At 40.9% G+C, this 25022-nt stretch overlaps 2 protein-coding genes across 2 annotated transcripts in view; one reads left to right on the top strand and one right to left on the bottom strand.

Annotated features, from left to right (window-relative positions):
• The window catches only part of bcl2l13 (BCL2 like 13), a 21426-nt gene extending 5968 nt beyond the window's left edge, over positions 1-15458 (bottom strand). The window contains exons 1-6 of the mRNA XM_087842819.1: positions 15074-15458; positions 13908-14112; positions 11585-11674; positions 8047-8203; positions 3666-3738; positions 3379-3507 (exon numbers count right to left, since the gene is read on the bottom strand). Of these exons, the coding sequence (XP_087698945.1) occupies positions 3379-3507; positions 3666-3738; positions 8047-8203; positions 11585-11674; positions 13908-14049 (591 nt within the window). The 5' untranslated portion in view covers positions 14050-14112; positions 15074-15458. The remainder of the gene's footprint in view (positions 1-3378; positions 3508-3665; positions 3739-8046; positions 8204-11584; positions 11675-13907; positions 14113-15073) is intronic.
• atp6v1e1a (ATPase H+ transporting V1 subunit E1a) lies at positions 15455-25022 on the top strand. Its single transcript, XM_087842821.1, has 9 exons — positions 15455-15669; positions 16113-16178; positions 16257-16366; positions 16831-16897; positions 17219-17308; positions 17407-17475; positions 17585-17679; positions 23127-23214; positions 24557-25022. The coding sequence occupies exons 1-9, from the start codon at positions 15637-15639 to the stop codon at positions 24617-24619; spliced, it is 681 nt and encodes a 226-aa protein (XP_087698947.1). The 5' UTR covers positions 15455-15636; the 3' UTR covers positions 24620-25022.

Here is a 25022-nt window from a genome sequence, read left to right as displayed (position 1 = left end):
CCAACGTCAGGGGCCATCGTTCATCTGCTACGTAACACGAGTTCTTTAAAACAGCACGGGTATTCATTTACTTACTGTTTTACATTAAAGACTTCTTTGTTTTCACAAATGGGAAATAATTAACAGCAACAAAATAAGCAAACAGACAAATTTCACAACAGGTCACATCCCTATTTTTAAACTAACTCATCCCTCAGAACTGCTGTGGAGGCTTCTTTCGCATCGTTTCAGGCGACGTTTCCCTTTTCAGAGGAGGAACGTTCGTCCCCATGAACGCATCCTCGCTTTTGGCCAACAACACACTATTTATCAGCTTCTCTTCTGCAACATCTTTATTACTGACAGAAAAACAGACACATTCCTATTATTTTACATTGTGTAATCCAGTTTTACCATTTCACATTACCCTGGCTTTTATTAGCACACTTCATCCCCACCCCCATGAATAATCCCTGCAGATGCGATCGAGAGCATTGTGAAACTGACCACCACGAGCAGGGTGTGACATGCTCGACTGTCGGGAATCACACGTCTCCACAGCACTTCTGGGGAAGCATCTTTTTAAAAATAAATACAAATCTTATTGCAACAGAGTGTCTTGTTGTGTGCAGCTACACAATCTGCGATCAGTAAATATTGGGTTTTAGCCAAACATCACTGACAGTGTTAGTGTTGTGGGGAGCTGGATTGACATAGAGGCAGAAAAACAATGAATGTCTGTCCTGCTTCATCACTGGGAATCAGCCAGTGTCCTGCTGCTTTAGCAACTTTTTACAGCGGGTCAGTCGAGCCCCTGGTGATGATGTTTTTAGGGGATTATTAGAGTTATTTCGGGGGCTTCCTCAGCCTGCGCAGACACTCTTTGTTGATCCACATTCATGCTGATGCAGGGTCACAGTGATGCACATATTAAAGCCCAGAGCAGGCCAGAGGATGCTTACATAACAAGGGGAAGCACAGTTACACTGCACAGGGTGTAGCGTGATGTGGGCTGACAGGACAAAGACTCGGGCCTTTAAAGCGCCTTAAAATATCATCATAGTTTCTAAGCAGCTTGTTCCAGTATACAAAACTGAGGACTATATATTTCCTTACTGCCTTTAAAGATATGGTGTTTTGAATATCAAATATGCAGCAATAAAGTAATGTATGTCTTTAATATCTTTTCTCCGAGTGTAGAGGTGCAATTATCTGTACGGTACCTTCGAGTTTTGGGCTTCATGTTCCGTTCTACTCTCAAGGACGGCAATATGAAGCGGCTGATGCGCACGCTCGGTTCTTATGCAGCAGTTTTACTTTCAGATGGACAGCAGGACACCAACATCACGCAAGCACGACGACGACAAGCTTCGACATCTCCTCGAGGTTTTTTGTTTTTATCACCTCACCCATCATCCCCCCCGTGTGCTCCTCCGACCCACCCCTGACTGTCTATTCTCTCACAGCTACTGCTTTTGTCCTCGCCAAATGAAGTGGACACCACATTAGGGTCATACAAATCCTTTGTGTATTCTGATGTAACTAACAAAGCCATTAATCGAGCCGCCCAGACCTAACTTGCATTTCAGTGTCCTGAAGAGAACTCGGCAGACACAACAGAAACTTTTCCAATATCCTGTAAATTACAAAAAGACCCTTTTTGTTGATTAATATATAACTTTGATAGATAAAACAATAAAGAAAACCTTCATTTCCTCTCCTCCTTGTTGTGGAAATTTCCATCTCACGGCCTCATATGTCAAATGTTAACAACAGTAAGCAGAGCACTGGTAGGAAGTAAAGACCTTTTTAGCTTCTTAAAATCGGTCACTGCTGCACACAGCCACGCATGCACGCATGCAGACAAGCACGCATCACAAGTAAACTATCTTACCTGAGCGTGAAAGTTGTGAAATGTAAGTGTGAACGCACAAAGCCCCAGAGAGTCAAAAAAGACGGTTTGCGATGGAGCGCAGGTAGAAAGCCAGCTGGAGCTGTGCACGCAGACAGCTGTCAAACTAATGGAGATTTCACTTTGCCCAGACTGCGCTCATCCCTCCCTCCTTCGTGCCCTCTCCTTTCCACGGCCTCTTCGTGCACTCCCTCTCTCTTTTCAGTTCATCACTCCGTTCCCGATCGTGCCCGAGCCTATCATCCGTTCATCAACTATGACATAACACGGAGCAAGAATGTAGCTTTGTTTGAAGCCAGCGTACTGTGTTCACATAACGCTGTGTGAGCATGACAATGATGTAATGGCGACCAGAGCAGCAGTTAACATGTCAAGTCACGTGAACGTTCGTCAACGTGGCCTCGTTAATAGCAGAGCACCGCACAGACTCCCTAAGTACGACGGCGAAGCGCTGCGTTCTGGCAAATACTATGTCTGCAAAAATGTAAACCTAGAAACAAAGTTGCACAAGTTGCTTATCTATGATAATAAGAAGCCGTGGAAAGAGTGAGCCTGCAGCCAAGCATCAGGGCTTAGACGTGGAAGGACAACTTGTGTATTTGCTAGACTTTCATTCATCAACAGCTACAGTTTACATGAACAGGGTTTATATTTAACATGAAAACTCCACAGAACAGAAGTGCTGTCCTATTTATGCCTGACAATTTTCAGAGTTTATGGTTATTGGCCCAAAGAAACGTAGCAGTAAATACACTGTATACATAACAGTCTGGTTATTTATATAGAAGTAGAGAATTTATAGCCATGGGTATTCTGATGCTCATTTTAATCTAGCAAACCGATGCATTTCTTGTAGCTCACTGATGCCCTCGTCTGGCTATCAAGAGGTGTGCACATCTTTTTAGGCTGGTGCAATAAAGTTTTCCGCTACGCAGCATCTTTTCTTCCTGTTTTCTGTACGCATGCTCTGCACAGTCCTAATAATATTTAGTCCTTAATAAAACTTAAAAGTCTCAGTAGTCTCTGTCATTGATTATTCTAAAATTAGTCATCACACCTGCAATCTAACATAGTTTTTAAGTATTTCTAAACTGGGAATATAGTTTTCTTAGTTTTTACTGGGGTAGCTCAGGTGGCAGAGCAGGTCAGCCACTAACCAGAAGGTCGGTGGTTTGATCCCAAATATCCTTGGGCAAGATACTAACCCCATGTTTGCCTACTGGTGGAGGTCAGAGGGCCCGGTGGCGCCAGTGTCCGGCAGCTTCGCCTCTGTCAGTGCGCCCCAGGGCAGCTGTGGCTACAATGTAGCTGCCATCACCAGTGTGTGGATGACTGAATGTAGTGTAAAGCGCTTTGGGGTCCTTAGGGACCAAGTAAAGCGCTATACAAATGCAGGCCATCTTAAAATTGTATTCGATTGTTAGATTGGACTTTCAGGTAATTAGACTTATTTATAATGTATTTTTCCTCTTTGTTTAAAAACTCACCCATCCCCCAAGCTGAGTGATGTAGTCCGCCTCGTTCTCCTCCAGGAAGTGAAGCCCCAGGTCCAACAGAGTCATCACAGACTGGCCTTCACTTTGTAGAGCCTGAAGCAGCACTAACGGAACAAGCACCTGGTGGCAGTGGAGAGACAGAAAGCAGTTCATTCACAAGGATAAGAGACATAAATCTGACTCCTCTCTCGTTACCAGGAGAAAATCAAACTGGAAACATTGCACCTTTTGCAAATTATGTCTCACTTCTAATCAGCGAAGCAGAACTCACGGCTCACCTTGCTCCAGCCTCCCGGTGTGTGTGTTGAGAGCTCCAGTGTTGTGCGTCTGAATCTCTGATAGTCCAGAGGTCTGAAAACACAGACATTACCATTAGTATTAAACACGTGACCTTCATGTTGAGGAGGTTAAAGGTTAAATGTAACTGTTTACCAGGACTACTTTTACCTTAGGTAAATAGAAGTAGCAGCAACACCAGTTATCAACCTAGATCACATTTTAGCATCAAATAACTTTTATTATCTTATAGATTAATATGATATTTAATCTTCTTTGCTACAGTTTCATGTTATTATCTTTACTTATAACCAGCTCCTGTAAAAACAAGGCGCTAATGCCTCTGCTGTCTGTGTGGGGAGGGGCTACACTGATTCATCATTAAAATAGCAGAAGAGTTTTTATTTCCGTTCTCTACTACAGGCAACCTCACAGGGGGAACAACAAGACAAACTATGGCGAAGACCACACAAACCTAACACGATAGAGTTTAAGCTGTTATTTAAAACATGAAGCATTACCATCTCAGATTAAAAACTAAATTACAACACTGCACAAAACTAAACTAGCTCTACCCTGGAGCAAGAGTAGAACAATGAGCTAATATTAGGTCAAAAGTATGTTGATGATGGCAGTTTTAATGAATGTGCACTTGGATCAGCAGTCTATTTCAGTCAGCCACTGAACTGTACGACCTGAGCAGCTCATAATTTTTTTATTTTCCTCGATCAAAGTTCTCTCATGAATCCTTTCAGTAGGATTCATCAGATGTGCAGTGTTTTGGGTTCACTTTTATCATCAGTATACAGGCTAACCCTGGGAACATAAAAGCTCGTAGACATTTCCAGCATATCTGAGTTGATACTGAACGCTGTACATGCTCTAGTGCAGTGGTCCCCAACCCCCGGGCCTCGGACCGGTACCGGTCCGTGAGTCGTTTGGTACCGGGCCGCGAGAGTTGAGGCTCAGGTGTGAAATGTATAGTTTTCAGGGTTTTTATCGGTTTTCAGTGTTATTTTGTTATCGTTTTTATCGTTTACTCGGTTTTCCTGGGTCTTTTCACGTGTGTTATGAATAAATTTTCTTTTTTTCGGTACCGGTACTAGTTTTATTTTGTTGTATTTATCCGCGGCACCTTAAAGGCCGGTCCGTGAAAATATTGTCGGGTAGTAACAATGTAATGCAAGTCAAAACCAAAAGATCTAAAAGAAAACTGTGTCCGTACGACACTGTTCTGTGTCCACTCAGTTCACACCACCTTTACTCTAAAAAAACCCAAACATTCAGAATTAAAAGTATTGTCAATAAATGTCATTCCTCCTCTGATTGTTAAAGTTCAAAAGTTAATTACCTTGATAGCGAGCAAATACCTGCAGTGTATCAACAGTGACTGTGTCGGTCCTTCGAGATAACAACACTTTTCTCACACAGTAACAACTGCAGTAGAAACATGGCCGCCGTACTTAATGTAGATTACTGTATCCATACATCCAGAATGGCAAAACGAATGGAAAGAATAATAATGATCAAGCTGGCTTTATACACTTAAACCTCAAACCCAGGATAACACAAGATGCACTTTACACATAATGAACTAGATACAACCTACAGAGCAGGCTGTGATCCTCAGTCTTGTTGGCCGATGTATACCTATATAGAGTCTTGCATAAATTTGGTTTTAATGAGCCGGTAATAAATAATGTAAAGGCATTATATGATAACCCGACTGCAAGGCTTAGGATTAATGGTCTCCTAAGTCAACCTCTAACATTGGAGAGGGGAGTGAGACAAGGCTGTGCCTGCTCTCCTCTTGTCTTTGCCATATTTCTGGAGCCACTAGCCCAACATAAAAGGCAAAACAGACAAATCGCAGGTGTTACACTGAATGATCTGGAACATAAAATAGCATGCTATGCCGATGATGTACTCTTATTCCTAAAAACACCTGAGGAGTCTCTGCCAGAGGTAATGAACTGTCTTAAAAACATTGGCCCAATGACAGGATATAAACTGAATTTAAATAAAACTGAAGCCCTTCCCTACAATTATAATCCTTCTGAAAAGCTCAGACAAGCACATCCACTGAGATGGAACAGACTCATTTAAATACCTGAGTGTAACACTTACTAAAGATACAAAAAGACTATTTGACAGAAATTACAACCATTTATATCAAAGAGTCAAAGAGAACCTTACAAAATGGAATCATATCCCATGTCTGAGCATAAGCTCTAACCATCAAACCATCAAAATTAATGTTTTACCGACATTTTATATTTGTTTCTGACCCTCCCACTCCAGATTAATCAAATGGATTTTATTGAAAGAGTCAAGACGATCTCTAGATTTATATGGCAAGGGAGACGACCCAGAATACGATACAAAACATCACAACTGCCTGAAGAGAACAGCGGCTGGGGACTACCATGTTTAAAAAAAATACTATACTTCAGCAATGATCAGGGCAGTGTTGCACTGGTGTGATCCCTCATATGTAGCAGCATGGAAAGAAATTGAATGCAAAACAATAACCAATATGCATATACAGGCAGTTCTAGCAGATAAAAATCTACAGGACTACATTTCCAAATTAAGAAATCCTTTTGGAAAATGGTGGTAAAAGAAAATAAGCTGGAGAAGGATATAAAGATATTAAAATGGTGTGGATATAGGAATTTACAGCAAATCAAATAGACCCTAGTTTTAAAAACTGGAGCGATAAAGGAATTACATCGATATGTGGTATTGTAAAGGAAGATGAAATGATGAGTTTCCAAACTTTAAAGCAAATGTTTCATTTAGAAAACCAAGACCACGATAGATACGTACAGTTAAGAAGCGTTTATACTCGAAACATTAAAAACCAAATACCCACTGCAGCGAGGCCATTTACCCAACTATTTGTAAATGCTTATAAGTCAGAAATGAAGAGAGGTGTAATCTCACAAATATAGAAAAGTCTTCATGATCTCAACAATTATTCAACAAAGTATATAAAAGAAAGATGGGAGAAAGAGGGAGGTCTGGCAATTACAGAAGAGGAATGGCGACACATTTGTTCTTTTCATTGGACAAGTACAACATCACATATATGGAAGGAGTTCTGCTGGAAAAGCTTTGCTCGTTTTTTCATTACCCCAGCTTTAAAGGCGCATTATGATGATGGAAGTTGTGAATGTTGGAGGGAATGTGTCTGTGAAGGTTCTCAGTCATCCAGGTCATCGTAGTCAAAGGAGCTTGCAAAGAAAAGCGTCTGGACTTCTTTATCAGGTGTGAAACTGGGCGTGGGTCCCAATCAGCCAGAGTTTTGGGATTATTGTGACCCACACCCAGTTTTACACCTTGGCTCAGGCGATTAGAGGATCATCAGGGGGTCCTTTTGTCCCTCTGTGGGGGGAAACTCCCACTAGGTTTATATCTGGGACTCTCCACCATTTGACCTTCTTGAGCTTCTCGGATGAGAGGTGAAACGTCTTCAAGTAACTTAAAGAAGTCCAGACGCTTTTCTTTGCAAGTTGGAGGAAATGAAACAGCACACCACTACCATATATTTTGTGATTGTAAGAATATTAAGAACCACTGGAGAGAAGTCCATAAAGTGATGCAAAACATATTTAGTACATATTTACCCTTTGATTTCAAATCCAGATTTTTAGGATACAAACCCTCAGACATAAAGGGAAGAGAGAAATACTTACTTGGTGTGCTGCTAGCTACAGGATCCACCAACATTAAACAGCTGGATTGATGTAACTTTTGAGATTCATAAGATGGAAAAGATTACTGTTTTAGTGAATTTAGAGTATGAGACATTTGTAAAACACTGGGGAAAATGGCTCCGCTATGTGAGTTCTATAAGGCCAGATATCGCTGATATTCATCACTGAAGGAATGGTCGTTTAAATTTTTGTTTGTTTATTTTGTTTGTTTATTTTGTTTGTTTTTTATAATAACATGTACTAATGCTATGTCACCATCTGCTACTGAGTGTGTTGGCTTTTCAATTGCCCTCTCTCTGGATGTATAAAGTTACAAACTGTATCTGTCTGTACATGTTTCTTTCTTTGTTTGCTTTTTCCTTTTCTTTCTCTGTTTTCATACCTGTGTGAAGGAAAAGTATTTAAAGTGACGGCAGTCATCCAGACTACTGTACATATGAGTCTTAGAACAAAGGAAGCCATCAAATACTGTACATTTTATTTTATGCATAACTTCAATAAACATAGCTGTCGGAGTTGTATGCAGTCCAGAGAAGCACCAATTTTTTTTTTTTAAAGCAAAAAAAAAAAAAAGCTGCTGATTTAGCTTCACTTTGTCAAAAGGGTCTCTGTTACTTATTAACGCCAGTGTTACTATCGTGCAGCCACAACTCTACAAACTCACCCTGTGAGGAGTGTGTGTACGGCTGCTGACAGGTGTGTGTCGAGCTCTCGGGCCACCCTGTCTCCCACTGCAGCCAGGCAGTCCTCAATGGAGTTCTCCGGGTTGGCTGGAGCGAACACCAGTGATTTGTGTCGGTCGAATCCCGTCCTGGAAAAGGCTGCAAGCAACACAGGTCACAGGACAGAGTGACATCGCTGACAAGAAGTGCAGCTCGTTTAAAGGAGGTAGTCAAAGAAAGGGAAGAACACGAAACTTAAAGAGTGTTTGTTTTAATTAGTGCGGCACTTCTGACTAACTTTTCTTTTTATTAAACCTCTAATAATAAGCAGTCCTACATATCATTAAACAAATATGTAGGACTGCTTTCTTCCATTTGCGCAACATCTCTAAAATTAGAAATATCCTGTCTCAGAGTGGCGCTGAAAAACTAGTTCATGCATTTATTACTTCCAGGCTGGACGACTGTAATTAATTATTATCAGGATGTTCTAAAAACTCACTGAAAAGCCTTCAGTTAATCCAAAATGCTGCAGCAAGAGTCCTGACAGGGACTAGAAAGAGAGAGCAGATTTCTCCTGTATCGGCTTCATTGGCTTCCTGTTAAATCCAATTCAAAATCCTGCTCCTCACATACAAGGTCTTAAATAATCAGGCCCCATCTTATCTTAATGACCTTGTAGTACCATATCACCCTATTAGAGCACTTCGCTCGCGCTCTGCAGGCCTACTTGTTGTTCCTAGAGTATTTAAAAGTAGAATGGGAGGGAGAGCCTTCAGTTTTCAGGCCCCTCTTCTGTGGAACCAGCTTCCAGTTTGGATTCGGGAGACAGACACTATCTCTACTTTTAAGATTAGGCTTCAAACTTTCCTTTTTGCTAAAGCATATAGTTAGGGCTGGACCAGGTGACCCTGAATCCTCCCTTAGTTATGCTGCAATAGATGTAGGCTGCCGGGGATTCCCATGATGCATTGAGTTTTTCCTTTCCAGTCACCTTTCTCACTCACTATGTGTTAACAGACCTCTCTGTGTTGAATCATATCTGTTATTAATCTCTGTCTCTCTTCCACAGCATGTCTTTATCCTGTCTTCCTTCTCTCACCCCAACCAATCACAGCAGATGGCCCCGCCCCTCCCTGAGCCTGGTTCTGCAGGAGGTTTCTTCCTGTTAAAAGGGAGTTTTTCCTTCCCACTGTCGCCAAAGTGCTGCTCATAGGGGCTCATATGATTGCTGATGACTGCATGTATGACTCCTTTTATGGCTCTGTATGTATTATTGTAATTGAACTAATGTCTGAGATCCTGTTAATGAGACTCATAAATCATATTTACTTAAGAATAACATTAAAGCATCTTTGACTAGTGAAACACGATGAAGCAACCACCCACGTGTGTGAGCTGTGAAAGAAACCAGAGTGAGACAAAACAATCATTCACTTAAAATCAAAATCAGCTTTTCGGTGACCAACCACAGCAATCTGCAGCAATATTCACGCTTTTTGGAAAGAAACGAAAAGAGCTTTAACTGTACATGTGTCATATTTGCACACTGAACTTAATTTTGATCAACTTCAGTTTAAAAACTTAAAACCAGACTAGTGATGGTGTTCAGTGCTTTTGAAGGCGAATCTCTGGAACTACAGTTAGGTCCATAAATATTTGGACAGAGACAAAGTTTTTAAAATTTTTGGTTTTTACCACAATGAATTTTAAATTAAACAACTCAGATGTAGTTAAACTGCAGACTTTTAGCTTTAATTAAGTGGTCTGAACAAAAGGATTGCATGAGAATGTCTAAAACTAAAGCATTTTTAACTCAATCCCTTCATTTCAGGGGCTCAAAAGTAATTGGGAAAATTAAATAACTGAAAATAAAATAGTCAATTCCTAATACTTTGTTGAAAACCCTTTGCTGGCAATGACAGCCTGAAGTCTTGAATTCATGAGCATCACCAGATGCTGGGTTTCCTCCTTTTTAATCCTCTGCCAGACCTTTACTGCAGCAGCTTTCAGTCACTGTTTGTTTTTGGGCTTTTCTGTCCAAAGTTTAGTTTTCATCAAGTGAAATGCTCAACTGGGTTAAGATCGGGTGTCTGACTTGGCCATTCATGAATATTCCCCTTCTTTGCTTTAATAAACTCCTAGGTTGCTTTGGCTGTACGTTTTGGGTCATTGTCCATTTGTATTATCAAACGCCGCCCGATCAGTTTGACTGCATTTAGCTGGATGTGAGCAGACAGTCTGTCTCTGAACACCTCAGAGGTCATTCAGCTCCTTCTGTCCTGTATATCAGCGGTCCCCAACCCCCGGGCCTCAGACCGGTACCGGTCCGTGAGTCGTTTGGTACCGGGCCGCGAAAGTTGAGGCTCAGGTGTGAAATGTATAGTTTTCAGGGTTTTTATCGGTTTTCAGCATTATTTTGTTATCGTTTTTATCGTTAACTCGGTTTTCCTGGGTCTTTTCACGTGTGTTATGAATAAATCTTCTTTTTTTCTGTACCGGTACTAGTTTTATTTTGTTGTATTTATCCGCGACACCTTAAAGGCCGGTCCGTGAAAATATTGTCGGGCATAAACCGGTCCGTGGCGCAAAAAAGGTTGGAGACCGCTGCTGTATATCACATCATCAATAAACACCAGCGTCCCAGAGCCACTGGCAGCCATACACACCCAAGCCATCACACTCTCTCCACTATGTTTTACAGACGATGTGGATGCTTTCGATTGTGAGCTGTTTCACACCTTCGTCACACTTTTTTTCTTGCCCTCATTCTGATAGAGGTTGATCTTGGTTTCATCTGTCAATCTAGCCTCTCTATTCTTGGGGTTTATGAATGACTTACGCCTTGCAGTGAACCATCTATATTTACTTTCACGCAGTCTTCTCTTTCTGGTAGCCCTGGATATCGATACGCCTACCTCCTGGAGAGTCTTGTTCACTTGGTTGGCTGGTGTGAAGGGGTTTCTCATCACCATGGAAATGATTCTGCGATCATCCACCACTGTTGTCTTTTGTGGACGTCCAGGTCTTTTTGTATTTCTGAGTTCACCGGTGCTTTCTTTCTTTCTCAGGATGTACCAAACTGTACATTTTGCCACTCTTAATATTGTAACAGTTTCTCAGATGTGTTTATTTTCTGTTTTCGCAGCTTAAGGAGGCTCGTTTCACCTTCATGGAGAGCTCCTTTCACCGCATGTTGTCTGTTCACAGCAAAATCTTCCAAATACAAGCCCCACACCTCAAAGCAAATCCAGGCATTTTATCTGCTTTATTGAAAACAACATAATGAAGGAATTGCCCACACCTGCCAATGAAATAGCCTTCAAGTCCCTTTAAAAAGAGGCTGGCAAATGTTAAGGAGCTGAAACTCCTAAACCCTTCATCCTATTTGAATGTGGATGCCCTCAAATGAAAGATGAAATTCTACACATTATCTCCATTATGTAACTAGTTTCAGTAAACAAGTGGAAAAAAAAACTTGTGTCAGTGTCCAAATATATATGGACCTAACTGTAGCTGTGTATGTTTGTGATCACTTACAGGCGGCAATTTCGCCATCCAGTTCTCTCAGCCCTTCCTCTATTTGCTCCTTTATCACTCTGGATCTTGTTTTCTCAGCCTCTGCATCTTCTGAAAGAGATAAACAAACATGAAATATGAATCACTGTCGCTCCATCCTTCATTCTTTCTGGCTCTCTCCCAAACAGTCGCCCTAGTTTTCATGCAAAACTTCCCCAAATGTCTTAAAACACGACTAAAGAAAAGCTGTTCTGGAAATTCTGAATTGCCTTGACTGCATTTTAACAGGATATTGTGGTTGGACGGTCATTTCAGTGTGTGCCAGCTGTTTTTGTTGCATTTGCATGGTCGCTTTTTAAAGCAGTCCTTCTTTCAGCACATCCTCAACCATGAACATATTTCAGAAAAGGTCATTTGCACTGATGTCAGCAGCTATTTTGTTATTGTTTTATGCATGTGTTTAGTTTTCTTTATGTAACTATTCTAACAACTTATAATAAAGTTGGTCATGTGGCTTTTTCAAAAAGGTTCATTGTCTTTTTTTGATTCATAAAAGTTATGCACTCACTGGTTTTGGATATAATCTGATAAATTAAATAGAGGATCTGACAAAGAATGGGTTAAGTTAACACAACAAATATGGGATCTGACCTTTTATTAAATCATGAAATATTTAACAGGCTAGGCTCAACATCAAAGTGGAAATCGGGCCTGATCTTGACTCCACTATAAAGATGAGCGGTTGATGCCTGCACTATGAATACACAAAGCGTGTCAACGATCCAGCCGTGCACACCAACGTTCCTGGAGGAGAGAACCACCTTTGCAGGCAGCCGCTCCTCCTCAGCCTGACGAGCCTGAATTCAAAGCAAAAAACTGTTAATGGTTCCCAGTCATGGTGTGCACGAAGGCTATCAAGGCAGAGGTCAATTATTTACAGCACCGAGTCTACACTGCTCAGGGTGTAACGAACCACGCAACACAAAGGCGCCAAGTGGGGCTGCATTGAATTTACACAAAAATAAAATAAACCCTCAAAAAAAATCAACTTTTACATTTGACCTCTCACCCCGGAGAGATGCAGGGATCATTTTATAATGTTCATACATGCAACCCAGAGGCGCTGGTTATTTCCAGTGTGACTGGACTCCATTGGTTCAGTTGCAATGATAATCCCTTCTGAAGTGGGGATTCTTCACCGCTTTCGTAGCTGACTTTTCTCAGTTTATGAAATCAAATAATGACATTTTTTAACAAAAAGCAAGAAGACACTCTGACAACTGGGATCTTGTTCTCTCGTGTCCCTGCATGGGTGCCATGAGGACCAGTGTTGGCTTTTCCTGGCCTTGGTGCTGTGTCAGCATTTAGCCAGACAGCTAGCCAGACAACTATTTTGCTTTGGTCCACTGGTGTGTGAGTAATGCTACAGTGATTGCACATGACAGGCTGTCAGAAATTGGACCGGGTCAAGCGGAAAGCAGGGATCAGCCACTCATCTGCCATCTCCGCCCATTCCAAGCATGCACACAACAATAAAATGGACAGGAAATAAAGAACTTCCCCCTCTCGTCTTCTTTTCCTTGCTCCAAATACATTTTTCAGATACCTCTGCTCCTTTACTTTCATGCATCATCCAAAGAGGCTCTCCAGCAGTCTTGTGCGCTCTTTAATCACTAAGATTTATTTCAGGATTAACGCTGTGAGGTCACAACTTGGTTGCACAAACTGAAAGAAACGAACAGCTGCTGGCATTTACCTTCACACATCCTTTCTCTAGTCCCACATAGCAGACACACAAAACCATGACTATATTGTACATTTGTTCTACAACACCTTTTTTGGTATGCCGGCCATAAAAGGGAACAAGAAGAAAAATGTGAGCCAGCACGCCTGAAGCCATGTAACAGGGTTGTTGTAAAGACCTCTGAAGACACGACAGCTTTATGCACTCTGGTCACCATATTGGGTTATTGAAAGGATTCTAGCTGGGCTTTAGATGAGAATCCACTAAATCTATTGGTTTACAGACACTGGCTTCAGCTATCATGTTCAAGTGTCCATGCAGGTCTTCTGAATGTGTTCTCCTGCTAAAGTCAGATTCCAGTCAGAGCCAAATTAAGCTGACAAAACAGGTGGCTACGTGCCTACACACCCCAGATATTTTATGTTACAACCATGTGTGCATGTGAACGCCACTATTTGTGTGCTCTCTGAATGCAAGTGTGTGAGGGTTGTGTACGTGCACAGTGTGCAAAATGGGAAGGAAAAAAAAAACAACTGTTGCTCGTCTCGTCAGCGATTTTTAATAAGAGGTTTGCCACGAATGCAAAGCATTTCCTCTCACCTTGAGCTGCAGCTGGTTGGTCTGATCTACCTGCAGGCACCATTCCTAGGTAGTTAAGCAAAATATATTTGGTTTCAAAATGGAAACCCTCAGGCACAGTGGCTGGGATTGAGGCAGAGGCGGTGGAGCCTGAGGTAGCCATCGAACAGATGTGTATCAGACTCTCAGGCACATTAATTCATACAGTCGAAGCTGGACGCCTCACCTAGGGAAAATAACAACCAGAGGAAGAATAATATCTTGTTAGAGGCACAATCGTTACAGCCTGAAGGATGGGCTGGCTGAGGCTGAGGCACCCATTAATAAAAGCTAAGAAAATCTATATCTAAACTCTGGCACTGTATCATACAATATGTCATTTAATCTTAAAAAAAAGAAAAAGCTGTTATATGAATGACATAAACAGATGCCCTCCCTCAGGTTTACAGTGTCCTGCCCCCACTGCGTGCACTAAGGGGACAAATTAAATTTTCCCGGTCACTCACTCAGTGATTTTAGACTTATGTGACTGCTTGGGTCCCAACTGAGGACAGAAGAATGGGACAGGACATATTTGGGTACTTTTTTGTGTCTAGATCATGATTTACACAACACATGTGGCAAACAGATGGTCGTTTTAAAAATCCCCCCAAAAAAACCCAAAACAATTTTCAAATAAAATGATCACTGCACAAATATGAAACACGACTTTAACCCCCTATAACTTCTAAGTTAATCGCCCCACATGGTCCTCCAGAGACGAGGTGACACCAAGCGGACCAAAAATTCCATTCATGTCAAGTCTGCCAAATTAAACAAAATACTTCCGGGTTTAACTATCAAAATAAAATAATGTGTATAACTGAGTATTTAAAAAGTTCAATCATCAAATAACAAAGCGGCTACAATAATTACAGTAAATTAAATAAACACAACTATCCTCAAAAGATTTCAGTATGTCTGCAAAAAATAATCTACCAAATAACATAACCATTCGCTTTACTAACCAGACATGTAGCTTTGCTAATTAATTACCAGACTAATTACATAAGTGTCCGCTGCACCCCTCGCTGGAACACCTAAACTCACATGCAAGCTACTGTTAGCTAGCTTGACGTTACACGTTTTACGTGCGGGAGACTCAAAACTTCATTTTAACTTAAGCTCAGCGGGTGTCCGTTTCTTACCGTCCTTGTCCAAAGGCAACCAGATGTGGACAGACGACAAGCTGAACAGAATTATGAACACATACACACACACACACTACTGTAGCAGAAGCCGGAGAGGGTAGACCACCAATGGCAGGTAGCCGTTAGTACACAGGGTGCTCTGGATGTTAGCATACAAAACCGGCACCAATCTTCCTGTCAGAGCCTTCATAATAATACTCTCCTTTGCTACCGGACACCGTTCAACCTGTGGTCACAAGAGGAAACTTGCGGAATTTACAAACAGGTCGCGTCTGTTATTGGGGGAGATAATCCTTGATTTTCTGTAGCAATAAGAATTTCGAGGGGAGAGCATCCAACCTTAGCACCCCGCCCTCGTTACAAATATTTAACTGGAACGCGAAATGTTATTTTGAAAGTGCAGACCGGAAGTTCTATTTTACCTCCAGTGGTCAGCTCGACCACGAAAGCCAAACCGTGTTTTCACCCCAAACTGTTTGTGCTTCAGTGGACGGTAAAAGTGACGGAGACAGTTAGTTTGACAGCCTCCAAAGAGACAATAAACATAACTGAGAAAAGCCATGGCACTCACCGACGCTGACGTACAGAAACAGGTAAACTTTATGGACAAGTTAAACCACGTCAATCCCACTGACGAGTGTTGTAATTTACGGTAAACATACATAATCTCAGTTAACGGGCCGAAACGTGGACTGCAGCACTGTCCCGCTGTTAATCATTATTTCGCCCTATGTTTAACATTTAAGGCAATTCATTTAGTTCTGGTTGTCGGTGGCAGTTTACATTATGACGGGTGCAAAGTTAAAGTTAATGCCTAAATGCTAACATTGCCATTAATGCGAGTCAAGTTGGTCTCATTGCAGTAAATAATGACATTTGGTCACTTTCTAATGCTAAACTATCAGTTTTAGTAAAACTGTAAAAGTGTGTACGCATGTTTTTGTATCATTCAGAAAAAAACAGACAGACACATAAAGGATGCACATTGTCAGAGATCTAAACTTGAACCAGCTGCTTTTTGTGTTTCTTATGGCAGATTAAGCACATGATGGCCTTCATTGAGCAAGAGGCCAATGAGAAAGTTGAGGAAATTGATGCAAAGGTAACGGAAGCTCTTCTGCCTGTCAGTCTTGTGTTTTGTCATAGTGACCACTGATTTAATGAATCTTCTCTTACACAGGCGGAGGAAGAGTTCAACATTGAGAAAGGTCGTCTGGTGCAGACTCAGCGGCTGAAAATCATGGAGTACTATGAGAAGAAGGAAAAGCAAATTGAGCAGCATAAGAAGATGTGAGAAAGAGTGGTCACTCAAACTGCACAAATAGGAATGCATTCATCACAAGAAAATTTAGTTAGCCTTTGGAAATGGTACACCACAGCATGCCTTACGTTCTTCTTTTTAGCTCCGCTGTCCCATTGGTTTGACTGTTTCTGTAAGATGCTTTTTATTGCTGTTTATCCCACACTTCAAACACTTACAGATCTGACACTCTGCAATCTCACATCTCATGAGTAAACACTGTCTTTCTGAGGCAGTGACTGATCTTCTGATAGCTTGTTAGGCATCCATTGAACTAACCAACGAGGAAGCAGCATAAACAGATTTAATCAATTCTGGGCCGACAACTCTGAAGAAGAGAAAATGACAACTCTAAAAAGTTCAAAATAAAATCATATTTGGTTCAGGCAGGAATTGTGCTTGAAGAATATCTCTGATAAAAGGAATTAATCGGTATAATCAACACCCTTCACAGCCAGAGATCCAACATGATGAACCAAGCCAGGCTGAAGGTGCTGAAGGCCCGAGACGACATGATCACGGTGAGCGATGAATGCTCATTTCTGTGTCCACTGGAAACCTCCTCTAGTCAAATTCATCATAACTTTAATGATGAATTTGTTTCCATGATTAGCTTTCATTCTTGCACTAAATTGTTGTGCACGTATTTACACCTGGAAATAATGTGTAAATGTTGTGTCCTCTATTTGACCTTCACTACTCCAGTACAGTGAAAAAGACACGTTCCAGTTAAATATTTGTAAAAACTGTGCTCAGATGCAAGATAAATATGATTTTGCGTACCATAATTCATGAGTCATAGATTAATTTCTAATGTATCCAGTTGTCTGTTCTTGTCACAGGATCTGTTAAACGAGGCCCGTCGGAGACTTGCAGAGATTGCTAAGGACCCTGCTAAGTACTCCAGTCTGTTGGAGGGCCTAGTGCTTCAGGTATAATCTACCATTGGGATCTATGATTGCAAACCAACTGTTAATATATTATTCAGTTTTCTATATTTAAAAAGTGAGCTTTTTTTTTAATGTTTCAGGGATTCTACCGACTGCTGGAGCCTAAGGTTACCATTCGCTGCCGATTGCAGGATGTTGAACTTGTTCAGGTGAAGCTGTTCTGACTAGTTATTTAGAAAAGAAGGAACAGGCCATCTGCCTCTTTTGTCAAATGCACAATAAAACATAGAGTTGTTTTCTCTCTTTATTACCAAACAGGCTGCAGTCAATAAGAACATCCCGATCTACAAAGAGGCGGTGAAAAGTAATATAACAGTCAAAGTCGACAAGGAACGTTTTCTTCCAGCTCAGATGTAAGATGATTCAGTTCTTCAGAAAAAAGGAGGTCATGTGATTGTTACAGATTATCTATTTTGTATTGTCAAGATTTAGATGCAGGAAGGGTTAGGGTCAAACTAAACCCTGCTCAGCTTTAGTTTGACCTTGGGGGTTGGAACAACTTTGTCTTTGTGGAGTAGTCTCCACAAGGTGTTGGAACATTCCTCAGACTTTTTGGTCCACGTTGACATGATGTCGTCACATAGTTGTTGCAGATCATATGATGCAAACTTCCCGTTTAACTGTATTTCAGTGGATTATAATCTAGTGACTGTCGGAGCCATTTGAGTACAGTGGACACATTCTTAGAGGATATGAGCTTTGTGACATCGCACATTGTCCTGCTGCGAGCAGCGGTTACTGTGGTCATAAAGGGACATGCTCAGCAAAGATACTCAGGCGTATACTGTGGCTCATTTATAGAAAATGTCCTCCACACCGTTGCACCACCAGCAGCCTGAAGCACTGATGCGTGGCCATGCTTTCATGGTGTTTTTACCACACTGTGACCCTATCAAACCAGGCAACATTTCACAAACCTCTGTTATCTAATTTTGTGAGCCCACTCAAATTATAGCCTCAGTTTACTGTTCTTAGCTGATAGGAGGGGCCCTGGTGTGTTCTTCTGCTGCTGTAGACCATCTGCTTCAAGGTTTGACATGTTGTGTGTTTGGAGGTGCTCTTTTTGTTAACTAGTGGTTATTTGAGTTACTGTTGCCTTCCTATCACCTCAAATCAGTTCTCATCCTACCTCTGGCATCAGCAACATACTATCACCCAGAGAACTGCTGCTCATTGGATCTATCCGGTCGTTAAGTCTGACGTCACTAGCCGTGTCTGAGCCTAAACTCCGCTGCAGGTCCATATATCAAACGATCACTATGGCATTACTGAGAGTTGAAAAACTGTCTAAAGTCTTTCATCCTTAATAAAATGATCAGCGTTCTGCTCTACCAGGTGTAACAATTGAGTTTAACATCCAGGCATCCATGAAAACGGAATTTATGACATTTAACAGAGTTAGAAGTTAGCAGGAAGTTAGCTCGCTAGCTTCTATCTAAATACAATATAGCATGTCCTGACTGCAGGGTTTTGGAAACAGATTAAAACGTACAGCTCTGTTATCACTTCCAACATAAATGAAGACAGAAAACTAAACAGCAGTGACGTTTGTAGGGTTACTGAAGTTTGGCTAGTTGTAGCTAATGATGTGCTACGTGACCGCTAGCAACACAGCTATGTTAGCGTAATATAAACAAGCTAACTTTTTTTTCCCACTCGATAAAAGTTACCGTGAGTGTTCTCGGTGGTCAGGAACAAATGTAATCACATGGCAGGATGCTGTAAAAGGACCAAACTTCAGCCAGGAGAACAACTGAGATAATCCATCCACAATACGAGGTTAGTCATTCATATACTGCTGCATGGGCTGGGCTGTAGTTACATCCTAAGGTTTTAAAAACTGAGCTTAAATAAATGATTAGCAGTAATAAAAGCCGAGGGAGGTCAACAGTGATCACTGACTGTTTTAGGAGCTTTTTGAGATTAAATAGAAGAAAATACAAAACATTAAACATGTTAACAACACAAAAGCCATATTAAACGCAGACTACACATCCACATCCACATCTGAACCAAAGAGTAAAACAGTGAAATGTGGATTATTAAATATTAGGTCTCTCTCCTCCAAGTCTCTGTTAGTACATGACTTAATAATTGATCAACAAATTGATTTACTCTGCCTTACAGAAACCTGGTTGCAGCAGGATGATTATGTTAGTTTAAATGAATCAACACCCCCGAGTCATTCTAACTACCAGAAATCTCGAAGCACAGGTCGAGGGGGCGGTGTGGCAACAATTTTTCACACCAGTCTATTAATTAATGAAAGACCAAGACAGACTTTTAATTCATTTGAAAGCCTGATACTTAACATTGTCCACCCCAGCTGTGAAACTCAGAAACCAGTCTTACTTGTTATCATCTATCGTCCACCTGGGCCTTACACAGAGTTTCTGTCTGATTTCTCAGACTTTATATCTAATTTAGTTCTGAGCTCAGATAAAATAATTATTGTGGGTGATTTTAACATCCATGTTGATGCTAAAAATGACAGCCTCAACATGGCATTTAATCTGTTGTTAGACTCAATTGGTTTCTCTCAAAATGTAAAAGAACCCACCCACCACTTTAATCACACTCTAGATCTTGTTTTAACATATGGCATAGAAACTGAACATTTAACAGTGTTTCCTGAAAACCCTCTCCTGTCTGATCATTTCTTGATAACATTTACATTTACAATAATTGATTACGCAGCAGTGGAGAGTGGACTTTATCAAAGTAGATGTCTTTCTGAAAGCGCTGTAACTAAGTTTAAGAATATAATCCAGCCACTGTTATCATCGTCAATGCCCTGTACCAACACAGAGCAGAGCAGCTATCTGAACGCTACCCCAACAGAGGTCGATTATCTTGTTAATAATTTCACCTCCTCACTACGTACGACTCTGGATACTGTAGCTCCGGTGAAAACTAAGGTCTCTAATCAGAAGTACCTGACCCCGTGGTATAATCCTCAAACACGTACCCTAAAGCAGATGACTCGTAATCTGGAGAGGAAATGGCGTGTCACAAATTTAGAGGATCATCACTTAGCCTGGAGAAATAGTTTGTTGCTTTATAAGAAAGCCCTCCGCAAAGCCAGAACAGCTTACTACTCATCACTGATTGAAGAAAATAAGTACAACCCCAAGTTTCTCTTCAGCACTGTAGCCAGGCTGACAAAAAGTCAGAGCTCTTTTGAGCCAACCATCCCTTTAACGTTAACTAGTGATGACTTCATGAACTTCTTCACAAATAAAATTTTTATCATTAGAGAAAAAATTACCAATAATCATCCCACAGATGTAATATTATCTACAGCTACTCTTAGTTCCATTGATGTTAAGTTAGACTCTTTTTCTCCAATCGATCTTTCTGAGTTAACTTCAATAATTACTTCCTCCAAACCATCAACGTGTCTTTTAGACCCCATTCCTACAAAACTGCTCAAAGAGGTCCTGCCATTGATTAATTCTTCGATCTTATATATGATCAACCTATCTCTAATAATCGGCTATGTACCACAGGCCTTCAAGGTGGCTGCAGTTAAACCTTTACTCAAAAAGCCATCTCTAGACCCAGCAGTCTTAGCTAATTATAGGCCAATCTCCAACCTTCCTTTCATATCAAAAATCCTTGAAAGAGTAGTTGTCAAACAGCTAACAGATCATCTGCAGAGGAATGGTTTATTTGAAGAGTTTCAGTCAGGTTTCAGAGCTCATCACAGCGCAGAAACAGCTTTAGTGAAGGTTACAAATGATCTTCTTATGGCCTCTGACAGTGGACTCATCTCTGTGCTTGTCCTTCTTGACCTTAGTGCAGCATTCGATACTGTTGACCATAATATCCCATTAGAGCGATTAGAACATGCTGTAGGTATTACAGGTATTGCACTGCAGTGGTTTGTATCATATCTATCTAATAGACTCCAATTTGTGCATGTAAATGGAGAGTCCTCTTCACACACTGAGGTTAATTATGGAGTTCCACAGGGTTCAGTGCTAGGACCAATTCTGTTTACATTATACATGCTTCCCCTAGGCAGCATCATTAGAAGACATAGCATACATTTTCACTGCTATGCAGATGACACCCAGCTCTATCTGTCCATAAAGCCAGATAACACACACCAATTAGTTAAACTGCAGGAATGTCTTAAAGACATAAAGACTTGGATGGCCACTAACTTTCTGCTTCTTAACTCAGATAAAACTGAGGTCATTGTTCTCGGCGCTGAAAAGCTTAGAAATATGGTATCTAACCAGATTCTTACTCTGGATGGCATTACCTTGGCCTCCAGTAACACTGTGAGGAACCTTGGAGTCATTTTTGACCAGGATATGTCCTTCAACGCACATATTAAACAAATATGTAAGACTGCGTTCTTCCATTTGCGCAACATCTCTAAAATTAGAAATATCCTGTCTCAGAGTGACGCTGAAAAACTAGTTCATGCATTTATTACTTCCAGGCTGGACTACTGCAATTCATTACTATCAGGATGTCCAAAAAACTCACTGAAAAGCCTTCAGTTAATCCAAAATGCTGCAGCAAGAGTCCTGACAGGGACTAGAAAGAGAGAGCATATTTCTCCTGTTTTGGCTTCCCTTCATTGGCTTCCTGTTAAATCCAGAATAGAATTCAAAATCCTGCTCCTCACATACAAGGTCTTAAATAATCAGGCCCCATCTTATCTTAATGACCTTGTAGTACCATATTACCCTATTAGAGCACTTCGCTCCCACTCTGCAGGCCTACTTGTTGTTCCTAGAGTATTTAAAAGTAGAATGGGAGGGAGAGCCTTCAGTTTTCAGGCCCCTCTTCTGTGGAACCAGCTTCCAGTTTGGATTCGGGAGACAGACACTATCTCTACTTTTAAGATTAGGCTTAAAACTTTCCTTTTTGCTAAAGCATATAGTTAGGGCTGGACCAGGTGACCCTGAATCCTCCCTTAGTTATGCTGCAATAGACGTAGGCTGCCGGGGGATTCCCATGATGCATTGAGTTTTTCCTTTCCAGTCACCTTTCTCACTCACTATGTGTTAATAGACCTCTCTGCATTGAATCATATCTGTTATTAATCTCTGTCTCTCTTCCACAGCATGTCTTTTATCCTGTCTTCCTTCTCTCACCCCAACCGGTCGCAGCAGATGGCCGCCCCTCCCTGAGCCTGGTTCTGCCGGAGGTTTCTTCCTGTTAAAAGGGAGTTTTTCCTTCCCACTGTCGCCAAAGTGCTTGCTCATAGGGGGTCATATGATTGTTGGGCTTTTCTCTGTATCTATGAAGCGCCTTGAGGTGACATTTGTTGTGATTTGGCGCTATATAAATAAATAAATTGAATTGAACTACTTTAGGCCGGGAAGTAGGATTCGTCACGTCATCACTTAACTACCGGATAAACCCTACAGATGGCTATGTGGAAAGATGCACATACTGCTCAACTTCTGATCAGTAGATCAGACATTTGTGAAATGCTCAGTCAGTCCAGCATGCCTGGCACCACAACCATACCACATTCTGATGCTTGGTTTGAACTTTGAACCTTGCACTAGACATCCCAAAAGGTTGATTCTGTTCATCTGGACGTTTTCAGTGGGAGAAACGTTTCGTCACTCATCCAGGTGACTTCTTTAGTCTCAGCTGACTGCAGGTTTCCCCAACCTTATAAACAGTACATTTGCACAATGACTAAAACCAGCCCACTGAATGAACAATAGGCTGTGATGAACAGAACAGAATCAACCTTTTGGGATTTACTTACCTGGATGATTGAGCATGCATCAAGACTTAAACTAGACATTTCATTTTATCTTAACAGCTGTGGAGGAATCGAGATGTATAATGAGAATGGGAAGATCAAGGTTTCCAACACTTTGGAGAGCAGGCTAGAACTCATTGCACAACAGGTAAAGTAACTTCGATGATATACCTCACATCCAAATCTTCTGCTGCTCACTGCAGTAGCTGCTGTTTGCCTGTGGAGGGCAGCAGAGCCCAACTTGCTTTCCAGTGGATCTAATTCACTGAAGGGTGGAGAGCTGACAGAGAAAAATCAATTTAATCATTAAGACTAGACTGTCATGCTAACAACGGATTTACTATATTTAAACTTGCTTTGAGGATTCAATGTTGCCATCGTGTCAATAACGCAAAAACTGGTTCCTTTTTTTAGAGTAAAGCTGTGAAATCAAATGTGTAGTAATTACAGTCACTGCTGACTTATGTTCGTAAATTATTCAGCTTTGTTCAGGAGTAAGGTCTTTTGAGTATTTTCTGCAACAATTGTATTATTAATGTATAGGTATTAGAAAAATAATTTTAAGATTCTCTAAAGGCCCAAATGGTCTAGACCAGAAGCATCAAATGTAAGACCTGGGGAGCCGGAATCAGCCCATGGCTTTGGAGTTTTAAAAGCTGACCTCCCCTAACCTTTATTTAGTCCCTAAGATATCTCAATATATGTAGTTAAACTTCTTTAAAATCACAGAAAGGAGAATTTCACTGGTCTGACCCACTTAAGATCAAAGTGGGCTGTGGAATGAGACGTGGGTGGTCTAGAGCAGTCCTTTGTCTTTTCACTGAGATTCAGTACAAATGATCTTACACAACCAGGTGGAAAAAGCATAAAGATAAATGGGATGTGCACTCGCACTTGTTGGCCTTGATCAGAACAGGAGCCACAGAAATGACATAGTTACCTAGAAATTTGGGATGCTGTGTAAAATGTAAAAAATGACAGAGTGCATATTATTCCACTCTGTCATTGGATGTTTTTAGGAAACTACATGGATACTTAGAAATCTGGCATCCTGTGTAAAATGTAAACAAAGAGTGCAATGAATGCATGTGCAATGATGTCTTTGGATGTTTTTAAGAAATTACATAGTTACTTAGAAACTTAGAAACTAGAAATTTGGGATGCTGTTTAAAATGCAAACAATGACAGAGTGCATTTATTTGCAGGTCATTTACAGCCTTTTTGGTACAAAGGCAACATATCAGGGATTGAAATAGAAAAAATTTATTGAATTCAAAATGTGTATATATGCCAGAAACGAGATTTAACATTTTTAGACAGTGGCAAAAAAAATCAAATGACAATGAGTAAATAAAATGGAAAGAAACTTTGTGTTCTTACAGCTGGAAAGGAATATCAAATACTGAACTGTAACAATTGTAACAATGTTTGAATGCTGTGGCCAAAAAAAAAAATGGTTGTGATTTATATCCTTACTATCTTCTTGACAGATGATGCCTGAAGTCAGAATGAATCTGTTTGGTGCCAACCCCAATCGCAAGTTCTTGGATTAACTGTGGACATGAAGAGGGCACAGGTGGAACGTTTGTGGTGATGACAGAGCATCACCATAAAACCCAAGAGTCTCCAACCATCTGCCGTTACTGAGATCCAAAGGGAGTGTTTATATAGTTCTAAATACTAATGGACTAAATAACAATTCAGCAAGTGCTCTTACTTTGAAATGTCCTCTATTCATCTTCTCTTAAAAGGACTCAATGTTCTAATGACATTACAGATGTTTGTCTTCAGTCGTTTCAGTTTGAGTAAACTGAGCAAGCTGCATATTTAAACCAAAGATACAGGCGCGCGCGTGTGTGTATTTGTGTGTGCGTGTGTGCGTACACAGAGTTGCTTAGCATTGTTCTCAAGGTAATAATATACCAAGGTATCAATTAAAGTGACATGAGAAATGAA

The sequence above is a fragment of the Neolamprologus brichardi genome, chromosome 7 (assembly GCF_056152115.1).
Source record: "Neolamprologus brichardi isolate AB-2024 chromosome 7, ASM5615211v1, whole genome shotgun sequence".
Taxonomy (NCBI): domain Eukaryota; kingdom Metazoa; phylum Chordata; class Actinopteri; order Cichliformes; family Cichlidae; genus Neolamprologus; species Neolamprologus brichardi.
This window is presented reverse-complemented; position numbering and strand designations above follow the sequence as displayed.